This window comes from Rhinatrema bivittatum, chromosome 5, assembly GCF_901001135.1.
Source record: "Rhinatrema bivittatum chromosome 5, aRhiBiv1.1, whole genome shotgun sequence".
In the NCBI taxonomy this organism is placed as follows: Eukaryota; Metazoa; Chordata; class Amphibia; order Gymnophiona; family Rhinatrematidae; genus Rhinatrema; species Rhinatrema bivittatum.
Genome location: NC_042619.1, coordinates 132,201,004 through 132,216,635, shown reverse-complemented (window position 1 = coordinate 132,216,635; position 15,632 = coordinate 132,201,004). Strand labels below are relative to the sequence as shown.

Here is a 15,632-nt window from a genome sequence, read left to right as displayed (position 1 = left end):
ATTCTCCCTCCCTCTCACCTTCCCCCTCCCCTCACCCTCTCCTCCCTCCCCCCTCTCCCTTCCCCCCTCCCCCTCTCCTCACTCTCTCCTCCCTCCCTCCAGCTCACTTTCTCCTCCCTCCCCCCTCCCCTCACTCTCTCCTCCCTCCCCTCACTCACTCCCCCTCTCTCATTCCCCTCCCCTTTCAGCTCATCCACAACCGATAACGGGGGCTGTCCCTCCCTTCCTCCCTCGCGCGCGCCACCGCCGCTTCTGCTCCTCCCGCTCCTGCTCGTCGCCGCTGCTGCTCCTGCTCCTAGCGACCCAGCACCATTTTTTTTTCGGGCACTCTGGCCAACGTGCTCACCCGCACATGCGCGGTAGAGCTACTCTCTACTGCGCATTTGCGGCACGTCGGTCAGGGCTCCCTTATCTAGTAGATATTCATCGGTGTAGCTGCACAACTGACTGTCCCATCTATGTTGTCCAAATAAATTTATGCAAATAACGTACCCAGACTACCTGCAGCTGAATATTGACCTGAATGTGTATTATAGAAATAATTTAATGTTTGTATAATTGTATATCGATGACTTCAGTTAGCAGTATGGACTGGATCCCTCAAAATGTCAGTACATCTGTGTCTTGGCTTTCTGGCTTCCTTCTGAGGTCTTACTTCCAGGTTCTCTTTATTTTTTTATTCTAATATCTTTTGAGGGCAGTTTACAAAGCCATTTACTCAGGTAAGTAGGTCCTCTGAAAATTGCCATTCCTCAGTCTTGCTAAAAATGCATGTGGTCTTCCATAGCATGAGTATTTTTAGCCGGACTACGAGGAGGCATCCCCCAGAGGCAAGTCTGGATCTTACTTTCCCTTTGAAAATTAGTTGCAGTGTCTGTGGGTACAAAATACCTGTGAACTTTGCACCTAAGCAGGAAGTTTGGAAAATTGACCCCCTGGGTTTCATGTTCTTTTAGTATGGCCCTTACCACTACTATAAATATCTCCTTCCCTCATGTTACTCTTCAGTGGTTTATGCCATATTTATGCTATATGAGGGCAATTTTGAAGCTAATTTCTGAAGGTTAATGCTTTTTACCCACATAAATCGACTTTCTGAAAATTGCCAACCCTCCAGGTGGGTAAAACTATGCGCGTTGGTCCACTCCCATTAACAGGATGCATTCCGGAGGACGTGTTTCAGTGGGGCAGGAGAACAAGGCACGTAGGTTGCATTTTAAAATCCTGTCACATTTTTTCATTAATTTTTTTTCCCATACAAAAAGGAGGAGCAAATACTGCAGGCACTTAATTTATTTATTTAAAATTTCTTATTGACCGCTTTCGTGGTTCAATAGAGCCATTCAAAGCAATGCCAAGTGTGGTATTTTGCTTTGATTATTGTAGCAAATCTTGCGAGTAAAAAGGGCACATGGTATTTCCATTCATGAGGGCAGTTTACTTATTGCTCTCTATTTATCAATATAACACCTAAGGAGGTATTTTTCAAAGCCATTTACATTCCCAAACCTGATTTTATGTACGTGAATGGCTATTAGAAAATAGCTCGAGAGCTCAGTGTGGCTAAAAGTACTTGGGCAACCTGGTTGCACGCATATTTTTACATAAACTGCAGAAAGGCATTCCTGGGGTGGGGTGGGGTGGGAGTTGGAACATAAGGCCTCCCTCCTCCCCAAAGAGGAAGTGTAACACTGGGTGCAATAATTTATGTGACTGCTGGACCATTTACCTGAGCATTTTCAAAGCAAACGTTTGCACATAAATCTGCTTCGCACATGCTGGCTAATTTCCTTGTGTACAAGTTAAACGCACAGTTATAATGAGCCTGATTCTTCAAAGCGATCTACAAGCATAAAACCTCATTTTATGTGCACATGTGGCACTTTGAAAATTAATTGGGGGGGGGGGGGGTGTGGTAAGCAGGTGACCCATTTCGCATGAACTGTTATGCACGCTGAGAGGCTTTCCAGAGGGTAGAGTTGGGGACAAGGATTCAAATTAATGTGCACACGCTCGAACCTTTGAAAGTATGCATGTAATTTACCACATACAAGTTATGCCTTGCTTGGAGCAGGTGCCACTTTGTGCGTGCACAATTCCTCACGTCCTCAGCCAATTAGGGAAGGATTTTCCAAGTAAACTCATCGTACATAAATTTGTGTGAAAATCCTCAGTAAAGTCTGCATGTACATTATACACACAAGTTTTGCCTCTGTGTGGGGAGTTATAAAATTACCTTCCCTAGGTGGTTCTACTAAAGATCAGTACAGCAGTGCCTTGATTTACTTAGATTCTTATTGGTGGTAGTACATAAGAATAAGGAGCTTTCCAAAGCTTTAAACACCATCAGCAGCTTAGGAATTAGATCCATATTTAGAATTAACCATTTTAATTTAACTTTCAAATAAATGATCTAAACTCGGATTTTACTGGTACTGCTGCTTTAACTCATTGCAGGCTCAGCCTAATGAATGGACACTTGTTTTGAATAGGCTTTTGAGAGCACACTGAAGTCTTGGGAGGACAAGCAGAAGTACGATTCTTGTAAAGCAGTACTTCGGCCTCACCTGTACCCGCAGCAGGCTGTCGATCTAGCCACAGAAGAGGAGGTCACCCAAGTTCAGCTTTGTTCACAAGCTGCAGAGGAACTCATTACCAGGTAGCAGAAATGTTCCTGTGCGGTTGCATTTGCTTAATGTTCCAAAGTTGTTTTTAGATACTGATGATTGTTTATTTATTTATTTATTTGATTTATGTTCTCCGAGAGGGCAAATTCCTGAACCGATGCTTGTATTGGATTTATAACCATTACAAGAGTATATTTTCAAGTTTGTACACACCAGGCTAGGAGTGATGTGAAAGGAAACATGCAAACGATCTTGTTGTGTGACGGTAGATTATAACTATGGACACAGACTTGATTGATTAAGGGACCAAATGGAAGGGAGCTTCAAAAAGGAGAAAAGTAACCTGAAAAAGCTGGAGTTGCTTTGTGATCTTTGATGTATCATTCAGCACACATTTCTAAATGATGGCCATTGGACGAAACTAGGCAACCCTGGTAACTGGAAGACATATTTAAAAATTGGATACAAATAAAATGCTATTCTTTCTATATTCTGTTCTATAGATGTCACCATCAGATCCCTTGCTTTTATAGGCTGTATGTATGTCAGTTCAAATTAGTAACCTAGATCCAGTAAGCTGTTATCTATTATTATAGCCAGAAAATTTAGGAGCTGTATTTTTTGAATAAGCTACAGCATATGTAGAAATGCAGGGAGATCTAGTTAAGAACTAGATGTATGAATGGTTCATAACTAAAGGTAAATAATATCATATTTGCATGCTAACAAATATATATTAATCTGTGAATATATACAAATAAGGAACAATTTTTGAAGCCTTCAGTGGGATAACATTATACCTACAGAATTGCAAGCTCATTTTCAAAAGGAAACTCAATACAGGTTCCCTGTACGTACCCAGATTAGTCCAGACTCCTGGGTTTTGCCTCCCCTCCAGCAGATGGAGACAGAGAAGTTTTAACGGACTCTGTCCTATACCCCTGAGGTGCCACCTAGAGTCTGTCAGTATTTCTCTATCTCCAGCAGTTGGTGGAGGTGCAAAACCTTAAGTCTGGGTTTTTTTAGTGTTAGGTTGTTGGTTGGTATTTGTCCTTAGGGAATTTTAAGATATAGCAGAAGACAAAGATAAAAAAAAACCCAAAGAGGACCAAACAGGGAAAAGAGAAAATATCTCTTTAAGCCTCCCAGGGGGTTGCTAGGTCCTGGTGGGACCATCCCCCCTGGTAGCAGAGGTTCTGGGGCAGAGGGTTGAGATCTCTCTTACTGTCCAAGGCTGAGGGTGACACCGGGGGGCCCGGTTCACTCACCCTCTGAAGGTCTGCACACAGGAAAAAGATCAACGCTGAGATGATTTCTTTAATTTTTCAGCCGGCCCGGCGGTCTCTTTCGGCCCTCCTTCTTTCTGATGCTGTTTTAGCCGTTTCGCTGTCCGTTTCAGTACCTTCGAGTCCCCGGGGATTAGTCCTCGATGCACTGGTTTTTTTCACGGGCACCGCTTCTAATTTACCTTGGGGATCATGCCGCCTGGTGCGGCCTGTTCCGCGTGCGACAGCGCGTGTGCGCGGCTGTTGCAGGCCATGATTTGTACCGGGTGCTTGTCGGGCAGTGAAGGCTCATCGGGGATCCCAATTTCGGAGAAATTACAGCACAGCAGCTCTGGAGGGAGCCAGGGACCCAGAAAGGGCAGAATTGCTGCGGCAGCCTCAGGATCCTTTTCTCCTCAGCGCAGGTACTGAAGCCTTGCTGCATACATTTAGAGAGCAGGAGAAGGCTGCCCTGGGGGAGGGGAGCTCCCCACCACCTCTTTCACCGCGTCCTGCTGCTCCTGGGGGGGGGTGGCAACTTGCAGGCAGCTCAGATCTTTTCCTCGGAGGAGGAACAGGGGAAAGACTCGGATGAGTCTTCTTCCTCATTCTCCTCCGACTTTGTTTTGTTAATGCATAAAGCCTTCAAAGCATGAAAGGCAGCAAAGAGCCAGGGTACTAAGGTACCCCGTGAGGTCCCGGCGACGGTGGGGGCGGGGAAAGAGATCTCGTCTCTCCACAAGCATCCAAAGTCACATAGTGCCACGGAAGCCCCCTAGGCCAAACGCCCTCTCCAGTCCCTTTCCTATCCGGGGGACAGTTCAGATACGGATGCTGCGGATGAGGGTGAGTCCCCTCTGCAAGCCCCTGGTGAGGGACCAGATGCGGATCCGGATCTCCAGCTCCAGCCGGCCAAGCAGGTAAGCGTGCCTCTAGTAGAAGGCGATGATCCCAAGGTGGTCTGGCTGTTCAGAAGGGATGAACTAGGTCCACTTATCCCGGCCATTCTTGAGGAGCTGAGCATTAAGGTTCCTCTGGAGGATTCACGGTTTGGGGCTATGGATCCGGTGATGGTAGGGCTTAGGGATCCAGCCCAATCTTTTCCATTTCTTATGTCTGTTACAGATCTTTTGTTTAAGGAGTGGGACACTCCGGACCTTGGCTTAAAGGTAAGTCGAGCTATGGACAAGTTGTACTCGCTTCCGGAGGAAGCACTGGACCTCCTTAAGGTCCCTAAGGTGGATGCCGCAGTCTCAGCAGTGACCAAAAAAACCACCATCCCGGTAACAGGAGCCACGGCCCTGAAGGATTTGCAGGATCGCAAACTGGAATTGCAACTTTAAAAGATTTTTGAGGTTTCAGCCCTAGGGGTCTGAGCCGTTATGTGCAGCAGTTTCGGGCTCTGAGCCAGTCTACGCTGGGTGCAGGATTTGCAAGCAGCTTCATCCCTTTCTGAGAGTGAGGCGGCGCAAACAGGGCACCTGGAGGCGGCGCTAGCTTACAGTGCTGACGCGCTTTATGATCTGTTACAGACTTCTGGCAGGACTATGGTCTCGGCCGTGTCAGCCCGCAGGCTGCTCTGGCTTAGACACTGAGCGGCGGATGTTTCATCTAAGGCTCAACTGGGTTCATTACCCTTCAAGGGTAAGCTGCTGTTTGGGCAACAATTGGAGGATATGATAAAATCTCTAGGGGAGAATAAGGTCCATAGGTTGCCGGAGGATAGAACCAGGCCGAGAGTATCTTTTCCTCAACGGGTGAGATTTCATGGAAATCGCCGGTTTCGATCTTCACGTTCTGCCAGTTCATCATTTCAGCAAAGTCCCGGCTGCCAATCTTCTTGGAATCTGTCCTTTCGAGGGCGCTGGCCTGCCAGAGAGGGAGCCCCGCAAGCCCATGAGGGCCCCAAGTCTGGGCAATGAAGCGAGGCCGGTCTACTCTCCCGTCCCAAGAATAGGAGGAAGGTTATCCCTTTTTCTAGAAGAGTGGACCAAATTAACTCGGATCAGTGGGTCCTCAGTATAGTAGAACATGGCTACGCGTTAGATTTTGCTCAGCCGATCCACGAGTGGTACATGGTTTCCCCATGCGGGTACCACCAAAAATGCCGGATGGTTCTGGACACTTTGCGGCGGTTACAGGACCTAGGCACCATAAGGTCCATAGGTTGCCGGAGGATAGACCCATAGGCACCATAGTTCCCATACCCACAGGAGAGCTCAGGTGAGGACGCTACTCCATCTACTTCGTGGTGCCCAAGAAGGGAGGCCACCTTCCGTCCCATCCTAGATTTGAAGAGGGTCAATTGGGCGCTAAAGGTACCTCATTTTCAGATGGAAACTCTTCGCTTGGTGATAGCGTTTGTGCACAAAGGGGAATTCCTAGCGTCTCTGGATCTGACAGAAGCTTACTTGCACATTCCTATACACCCGGATCAACAGAAATATCTGCAGTTTGCGATCCTGGGGCATCATTTTAAATTTTGCACTCAACCGTTCAGTCTGGTGACAGCGCCCAGAGTCTTTACCAAGGTAATGGTGGTTGTGGCAGTGGCTCTGCGAAAGGAGGGGATTTTGGTATACCCCTACCTGGACGATTGGCTGATTTGAAATCAGAACACCTGTGCAGGGCTGCGGTGCAGAGGATGCTACAGAAGTTGAGCTCGCTGGGTTGGGTGGTCAAACCCGACAAGAGTCACCTGGTTCCCTCCCAGTCCTTGGAGTTTTTGGGTGCTTGGTTCGACACGGTCTTGGGAAAGATTTTTCTTACTGAGGAAAGATTTCCAAGCTTCTCGCTCAGATGCAATCCTTGCGATCCATGCCTCATCCCAGGGTCTGGGATTACTTGCAGGTCCTTAGTTCGATGACTTCTACGCTCGAACTGGTGCCTTGGGCCTTTGCACATATGCGTCCTCTTCAGTCAGCCTTGCTCTCCCGGTGGAATCCGCTCTCAACAGTTTTATCTTCTCCTTCCACTGACGGATGCGGCACGGTCCAGTCTTCTTTGGTGGCTGTGCCCAGACAATTTACAATGGGAGGTGGATTTGGAAATTCCATCCTGGATCGTGTTAACAACCGATGCCAGCCTCTCTGGATGAGGAGCGGTTTGACGAGGAACAGTGGTACAAGGTCAGTGGACAAGGTCGGAGTCTTCGTGGTCGATCAGTCGGTTGGAGACCAGAGCGGTTCGGTTGGCGCTCCAGGCCCTCCTTCCCTTGGTCGAGGGGAGATCAGTGAGGATTCTTTCCGACAATGCGACGACGGTGGCCTACATCAATCGTCAAGGTGGAACCCGGAGTCGTCCGGTGGCGACGGAGGCACAACTTTTAGTCAGCTGGGTGGAACAGCACTTGTACAGGATAGCAGCCTCTCACATAGCCAGGGTAGACAATGTGCAGGCTGATTTTCCCAGCTGTCACCAGTTGGATCCGGGAGAATGGGAGCTCTCCGACGAGGCCTTCAGTCTCCTGTGCAGCCGATGTACCAGGCCCATGATGATGGCGACGTATCGCAATGCCAAGGCTCCTCGATTTTTCAGTCGTCGAAGGGAGCCAGGAGCGGAAGGTGTAGACACCCTGGTACTTCCCTGGCCAAGGAACATTCTGTTGTACATCTTTCCACCGTGGCCGTTGGTCGGCAAGGTTCTGCGGCGCATCAAGGCTCATTCGGGCAAGGTGATACTCGTAGCGCCAGAGTGGCCAAGGCGCCGTGGTTTGCAGACCTTCTCAATCTGGCAGTAGATGGCCCTCTGAGATTTCATCCATCCCCGGATCTACTATAACAAGGTCCCATTTATTTCACAGAGGTAGATCGCTTTTGTCTAGCGGCATGGCTTTTGAAAGGGGTAGATTGAGGAACAAAGGTTATTCGGAAGAGGTGTTTACCACGCTTTTGCAGTCCCGTAAGACTTCTACCTCCTTAGCCTACGTAAGAGTTTGAAGTGTTTTTGAGGACTGGTGTCTGAATCATGGTCCAGGGCTACTATTCCGGATGTTCTGGCTTTCCTGCAGGCAGGCCTCACTAAAGATCTAGCCTTCAATTCCCTACGAGTTCAGGTGGCAGCCCTTGGTAACTTTAGGGGAAAGATACAGGGCATAGCTCTAGCGGCTCCTCCAGATGTGGTTCATTTTCTGTGTGGCGTAAAACATCTGCATCCTCCAATTCGAACCCCTGTCCTTCATGGAAGCTCAATTTGGTTTTCTGTGCCCTTTGTAATGCGCTTTTTGAGCCACTAAAGCGGGCGACACTGAAAGATCTGATGTTGAAGGTCATGTTTCTCGTGGCTATCGTATCAGCGTGCCATGTTTTCGGAACTACAGGCATTATCTTGTCGAGAACCCTTTTTGAGGATTTCAGGGGAAGGAGTTTCTATACGGACGGTTCCCTCCTTTCTGCTGAAAGTGGTATCCTCTTTTCATTTGAATCAGACAGTAGAGCTCCCATCCTTAGCCAGCCTTGATCTTTCCACTTCCGAGTCTAGGGAGTTAAGACAGTTGGATGTCCAACGCATGCTGCTGCGTTACTTGGAGGTCACGAACGGTTTTAGTCTCTCGGACTATTTGTTTGTCCTATGGTGTGGTCCCAGGAGGGGTCATAAAGCTTCAAGGGCTACCATTGTGAGCTGGCTGAAGGAAGCCATTACTTCAGCTTACCTTTTTCAAGGCCGTCTGATTCCGGTCAGTCTTAGGGCTCACTCTACTCGATTGCAGGCGACTTCGTGGGCGGAATGTCAGCAGGTATCGCCGCAGGAAATCTGTCACGTAGCTACATGGAAATCTCCACACACGTTTGCTAGACATTACCGTCTAGATGTCCAGGCCCCAGAGCCCAGTTCCTTCTGGGCCAGTGTACTCCGAGCGGGACTCTCTCGGTCCCCACCCTGGTTAGGGAAGCTTTGGTATATCCCAGGAGTCTGGACTGATCCGGGTACGTACAGGGAAAGGAAAATTTGTCCTTACCTGTTAATTTTCGTTCCTCTAGTACCACGGATCAGTCCAGAGTCCCACCCATGGGAAATGGAGAGTCTGCTCGGCCAGTTGATGTTCATATTTTGCAGATTTATTGAATGTGTTTTTCATATTGTGCACCCGCCTTCAAAGAGTAAGAGAATGGGCGTGTTTTCGTTCGTTACCAGTGTTCATTCCCTCTGCTCTACGGGGGGGGGGGGGATTTTGGGTTATACTAGTTTATATTTTTCTCTGCTTGGGTACAGTGTAATACTGACAGACTCTAGGTGGCACCTCAGGGGTATAGGATGGAGGGGAGGCAAAACCCAGGAGTCTAGACTGATCCATGGTACTACGGGAATGAAAATTAGCAGGTAAGGACCAATTTTTCTTTCTCCCCCAACACACACCTTTAATAAAAGTTCAGTAAATAGAAAGTTAAGATGTTTATATTATGCAACCTGCTACCAAAGGACCTCATTTACTAAGTATGTTTCCCATAGACACAGAATGGGAAAAAAAAGCCTTAGTAAATAAGACCCTAAGTCTGTTGTCTTGTGAGTAGCAAGGCCATCTAGTGAGCAGTAAAGGTATTTAATAAGATACTTCATCCTTAACTGCCATGCCTCTGGAAAACTAAAGTCAAAGGAGCATTGAGGTATTGGTAAATTAACTTTCCAAACTTCAGTTAGGCTGGTTAATTAAAATCCTGTGGTGTTAATTTGCTTTTTAGTGCTTTTTCCTTAAAAACCCAATCACTTACGTATTCACTGTGTCTGTCTGCACATTATCTTCTGAACTATTTTTTTTTTTTGTCATATAATTTTTATTGAAAGCTTTAAGAAAAACACCAAACAGAAACAACACAAATAACAAAATATGGGGTTACAGTAGGAAAACTCAGTAGTACCAGAAATTGACAACCACCCCTTCTAGTCATCATTATTATAACATCCAAAAGAGACGTAAGAAAACTTTCTTGGTTGGGCCCCAAAGGAACCTTGAAGCCCTCGGTAGCAAAGAAACGAAAGCCCAACATAATACATAGCAATAATGAAGCCATAAAGGATATGTCTCTGCACTAGCTCACAGCAGAGCGCTTTCATAATTTTAATTTTACCCGACTAATCCCTTCCCCGTCCCTCCCCATCCCGTCCCCTCACCCCCCTATGTTCGCTTAACATGTGGTGAGACTAAACAGTAGAACAGTCGTAACCAAATTGGTAACAGGAGTAACAAAGGTAAGAGTGCCTGGTAGATGACTGGTGGGAGTATCGGACCTAAAACAGCAAAAATGAGGTAGACATAATGAATAAAACATTTCGTGAGCCCTTGTGACAGCTAAGTGACCATTAAGGGAAAGAGGGTGGTCATGCACTAGGCTCCCAAAAGCCAACGGTTCCATGTCCCGGGGAGACTCCACAACACTTGGTTTTGAACAACTAAGGGTGGAATGTGTGACTGAGAACTCAGTAAGGTCAGGCTGCCTCCTTGTCTTCCCTGGCTCGTGGCTGATAGTACCCACCCCTGGACCAGGACAGCAGGGGAAACCCGCTGCTAATTCGTTGCTGGGTCAACATAGTCTGAGACGGGCTGCCAAATCCTAATCATGTGCTCTCTACGTTTAAAAGATTGGTTGCGCGCAATGAAGAACTCGTGAGAGTATAACTTTAATAGTCTCTGAAACCAGTGTTCAGCCTCTGGCGGTTTTTCTGAGATCCATTCTGCCAGGATGACTTTTTTACCCATCAGCGCCGCTTTTTGAAGAAATTCCAGCTTGGTCGTATCTGAGGTACAAGAGCTTGGCAATATGCCAAACAGCCAAAGAGTGGGATCTAGTGGTAGAGAACAATGGCATAGAGCTGAGCATCTTTTTTGGATGGCTGCCCAGTATATCAGGATTTTTGGGCACTCCCAAAAGCAATGATAAAACGATGCTCCTAACTGGCCACACTTCTTGCAAGCTGCCGAATCACATATTTTATATTTATATGCTTGTTCCGGGGTGATAAAACTTTGCCAGAGAAATTTATATTGTGTTTCTCTCAGTAGCTCGTTAGTATCTTCTGAACTATTTAACCTTATAGAAACCACATTTTCAAGATAGGTAGACCTATATAAAAGCCAGAAATTGAAATAACGTTTTCCTAGAAAATTTATGGATCTAGCTTATCTATTAAACTGAGAAAAAAAAGCGCTCATATGAATTGTTCAGCACTTCTTGTCTTATTTGTTTATGTGATAGATGTGAACTGAATTTCAAAGTTACTACTTCTTTTTCTGGTCACTGTGATGCTCTGTAATACTTTCTGTACAAGTGTCATGGCAAATTCCAATCATAGTAGCTTCCCGCTGATGGAGAACAAGGACCCCAATAGGAGTTTGCTATGATGTTCAGCTAGAGGAGGGGGAGGAGGCATAAAAAAAGGGACTTCGCAGCTACTTATTAGTCCGTGGAAGTGAAATAAGATGCCAATAAAAAGTGTGACATTCTAGGTAGCCTTGGTTCCACATGTCCAGATATCAAGTCTTATTAAAATTGGCCCAATGTTTCTCAAAATGTGATGAGGTGAATTTCCTTTCATGCATTTCTTACTGGAAAATTGTCAACTTGGCCCTTTCTCTGCGCCTCCTTTCCTCATATCATGTGTGAACTTTTGAAAGGTACAAAAGATAGATCTACCCCCAAGGGCCTACTGCCATACAAATTTTGGTTTGCTCGGTCTAGCCATTTAGAAATTGAAACGGTGGGAGGGGGACACACACAGACATACTCGACAATTTGATAATTTTTAATTCCTTATTTATTTATTTAGATTTTTTAGTTTAAGGTGAGTTACTTTCAGATACAGTAGGTAAAACAAAGGACCCTCCCTAGAAACAGATCAAGGAGAAGAGACGGCTGAGGGGGGATATGATAGAGGTCTTTAAGATCATGAGAGGTCTTGAACGAGTAGATGTGACTCGGTTATTTACACTTTCGAATAATAGAATGACTAGGGGGCATTCCATGAAGTTAGCAAGTAACACATTTAAGACTAATCAGAGAAAATTCTTTTTCACTCAACGCACAATAAAGCTCTGGAATTTGTTGCCAGAGGAGGTGGTTAGTGCAGTTAGTGTAGCTGGGTTCAAAAAAGGTTTGGATAAGTTCTTGGAGGAGAAGTCCATTAATGGCTATTAATCAATTATACTTAGGGAATAGCCACTGCTATTAATTGCATCAGTAGCATGGGCTCTTCTTCTTAGTGTTTGGGTAATTGCCTCGTTCTTGTGGCCTGGTTTTGGCCTGTGTTGGAAACAGGATGCTGGGCTTGATGGACCCTTGGTCTGACCCAGCATGGCAATTTCTTATGTTCTTATGCTTCAAACAAGAATGACAGAATTAATCAAATACTACATTTTCATGCTTAACCTCTGAGGAATTACTGAAAGCAAAATCTCCTTAACCTAGTTGTGATTTTTATTATAGTTGCTTGTTTAGTCACTTCATATGTTATGCCTGTCGGTCGCAGACGGCTGCGACCGTGAGTACTCACAGCTTGCTCTGCTTTCCTACCCTCCCCGGGTCTCCTCGCTGCATGGGCCTCTCTGCATCACCGCGTTCCGCGGGCCTCCTCGTGGAGGCATGGACACCATTACTTCCGGCTCCGAATTCGGGTCCTCCTAGGCGCAGGCGCGCGTCATAAGTCCCGCCTTTGAAGCCACTTCAGCAAGAACCTCGGGGGCATCCCCTGTTAATGATGTCATCAGACTCCGGTATTTAAGATCCTGCTTCGCCCCCAGAAAGCCAACTTGGCAACAAGTTCCATATGAGTCCTATGCCTACCTTGTTCCTGAGATGCCACTCCAACTTGTATTGTGGACCCTGTCTGGCACCTGCTCCTCCGGGGTCAGTGTGCGCTCTACAGGGAGCTGTTCCCTGGCCTACCATGCTCCTCGGGCTGGCCCCACGCCTCTTGGGTTCCATCTGGCTTCCTGCTCTGCCTCGGCTCTCATTGGGAACTACTGCAACAACTTGTGAGTTCTCAGCCAACCTTCCCCGCTCCTTGGGGTTGTGCCGTATCCTTCAAAGACTGTTCGTGCCTTCTCGCTCCTCGGGCCGTGCCCACCTACTCCAAGACCACCCTGAGCTTCCCCGCTCCTTGAGCCTTGCTCCTTGTGATTCTACAATTGACAGCTGGTCCACTCCACTGGCCTGTTTCTCCATTACTCAGCCAGCTACCCTCCGATCTCCAGGTACCTGTCTACTGAGCTACTGGACTTGGGCTTGGGCTCTCTGCCCCGGGGGGGTTCACCTACATTCTCTCTCTATGCCCACTGCACTGTGGCTCCGCCCCTCGGGCTGCACCATCGGAGAATATACTGCTTGGCTGTTTGGGCGCCCATCATCCCATGATCTGCCTGGCACCCTCTCTCTTCAGTCTCTCCAAGTGCCAAGTCTGTAGACTGTTACCCTATGGGGTCATCTCCTGGTCTCTGGGGCTCTCCCCTCGAATGTGCACAGAGCTTCCCTACACTTCAACACCTCGCCTCCTGATGGTGCGGACCTGTGGGGCTCCTCCCCACAAGCTGTATCAACTCGTACCTCGGGCCAAGGGTCCACATACACACTAATCATAACATCATAGTTTTCTTTTGAAAGAATGCATAGTGGGATCACTTGGATGCAAAAATTAACATAGGTACATAGAACAGAAGTTCATATTTCCATGAAGTTAGCATGTGGCACATTTAAAACTAATTGGAGAAAGTTCTTTTTTACTCAACGCACAATTAAACTCTGGAATTTGTTGCCAGAGGATGTGGTTAGTGCAGTTAGTATAGCTGTGTTTAAAAAAGGATTGGATAAGTTCTTGGAAGAGAAGTCCATTACCTGCTATTTAGTTCACTTAGAGAATAGGCACTGCCATTAGCAATGGTAACATGGAATAGACTTAGTTTTTGGGTACTTGCCAGGTTCTTATGGCCTGGATTGGCCACTGTTGGAAACAGGATGCTGAGCTTGATGGACCCTTGGTCTGACCCAGTATGGCATGTTTTTATGTTCTTATTTTACTACTTGTATAGAGGGAAAAAAGTATAAATTATTATAATAGACTAAAAATAAAGAAATGGTGCCCAATGTCTACGAAATAATAAAACTGACTGAGTATTGCCTCTATGCTGCTTTCCAGACATTCTGGTATTAACATCCAATTTGCAGTTTCTCCTCTGTTCCTATCAGGGCAGATCACAAGTGGAGGGTTCAGTTCCAGAAATATTGCATGCATTCATGTTTGATAAGGAGTGCTATAAAACTCTCAAATCTAGGAAAGCTCTTTCTTAGGTGTAGAACATAGTAAGTAGTTTGTAGCAAAAATGCTAGCACTGCAGGTTTAAAGTTAACCTGCGATAGAGACTGATGCATTTCATAAATGTCTGTGGAATATGGAAGTGGCATTGTGGCTCTGAGAGGTGCTGTAGACAGAAAAAAAAAAGAAAAGTGATATATGAACTACAAACTTAGATGATAACTTTCAAACCATGCATGGACAAAAATATGCATGCTTATGTTGGTGCGTGCCCAGGGATGCAGCCATTTTATAATTTGTACATGAATGTTATAAAATAGCCTGCTGCAAATACATGTGCAGACGATTTTAAATGCGCGTGCACCTAGCCGTGAAAATCTGGGTTTCTGCCTTGTAAATCTGGGTATTTTATAACGGGTGAGTGTCCACTCCATGACCAGTTTCACCAATTCGTCCACCAGTTCGTCCAGTCTAGAGTTAGGTCCTCGAAACCCCTCCTGTACTCCCCCCAGTTATCCCAGACCCTTTAAAAACATCAGAAATGGCTATTTTTGTTTAAGTTACACCTTTTCTATAGCAGAAGTAAATGTACGTGGCACTGGACCTGGGAGCGCGCCCAGGTGCATAAGTATTCATGCATACATCTCGTCCTGGAATGCCCATGCCCCTTTATGAAACCAAGTGAGATGTGCGCACTGCAGGAGATGACGTGCATGCAGGCAGCTTATAAAATATGACGGGCGCATGTAAGCCCTACATGCACACACATCTCCCGATTTTGGCACGTGCCGGGCTTTTAAAATTCACCTTAAATTTTTAATACATGCTCAGAAAACGTATGCATCACAAATTCATGAATTTTTTAAATCAGCCTCTACTGTCAGATGCACCAGGATGATTTGTAACTTTTTTTTTCCCTGCTATATTAACCAACAATTTACCCCAGCATTGTAAACTGATTCTCATCACAGCATTCAGATTTTGCAAGTTTTTAACATGTTTTCCTTTTAGAAAGAACGGTATCAAAAGAATATAATATTGCCCTCTCTCCCATTTTTGTACTCTTGCAGAATCTGTGAAGCTGCAAAGATACATAGCCTGTTGGAGCAGGAACTGGCTCACGCTGTCAATGCATGTTCGCATGCATTAAATAAAGCCAATCCAAGATTCCCTGAGGTAAGCAAACAACAGGCAGCACTCACAGTCAGCCTAAGCTACCACCTTACTTTAAGATATGCTGAAAAGTAACCTATTTGTTTTCTTTAGAAAATTTAAAGCCTGCTGTGAAATACTTCCATTAATTTGATCTGACTTTTAAGACCCAAAATGAGCTAAACTAAAAGTTCACAGCCCAGTCAGTTTTTGTTTGATTGCAAGAATATTTGCTGTTGAGGTCTGGTTAAGGATTGCAAGACTGAAAGTGAGGTTTCTCTATCTGTTTCAAAGAAGAAACCTGAAACAGTCTAATTACCAAGTATTATCCCATTTCATTCATCTTGGT

General features: G+C 46.0%; 1 protein-coding gene across 1 annotated transcript in view; it reads left to right on the top strand.

Moving 5' to 3' along the window:
* Positions 1-15,632, top strand: part of DGKH (diacylglycerol kinase eta) — a 735,022-nt gene that overhangs the window by 624,840 nt on the left and 94,550 nt on the right. Inside the window, 2 exon segments of the mRNA XM_029602950.1 lie at positions 2,493-2,659; positions 15,202-15,307. Of these exon segments, the coding sequence (XP_029458810.1) occupies positions 2,493-2,659; positions 15,202-15,307 (273 nt within the window).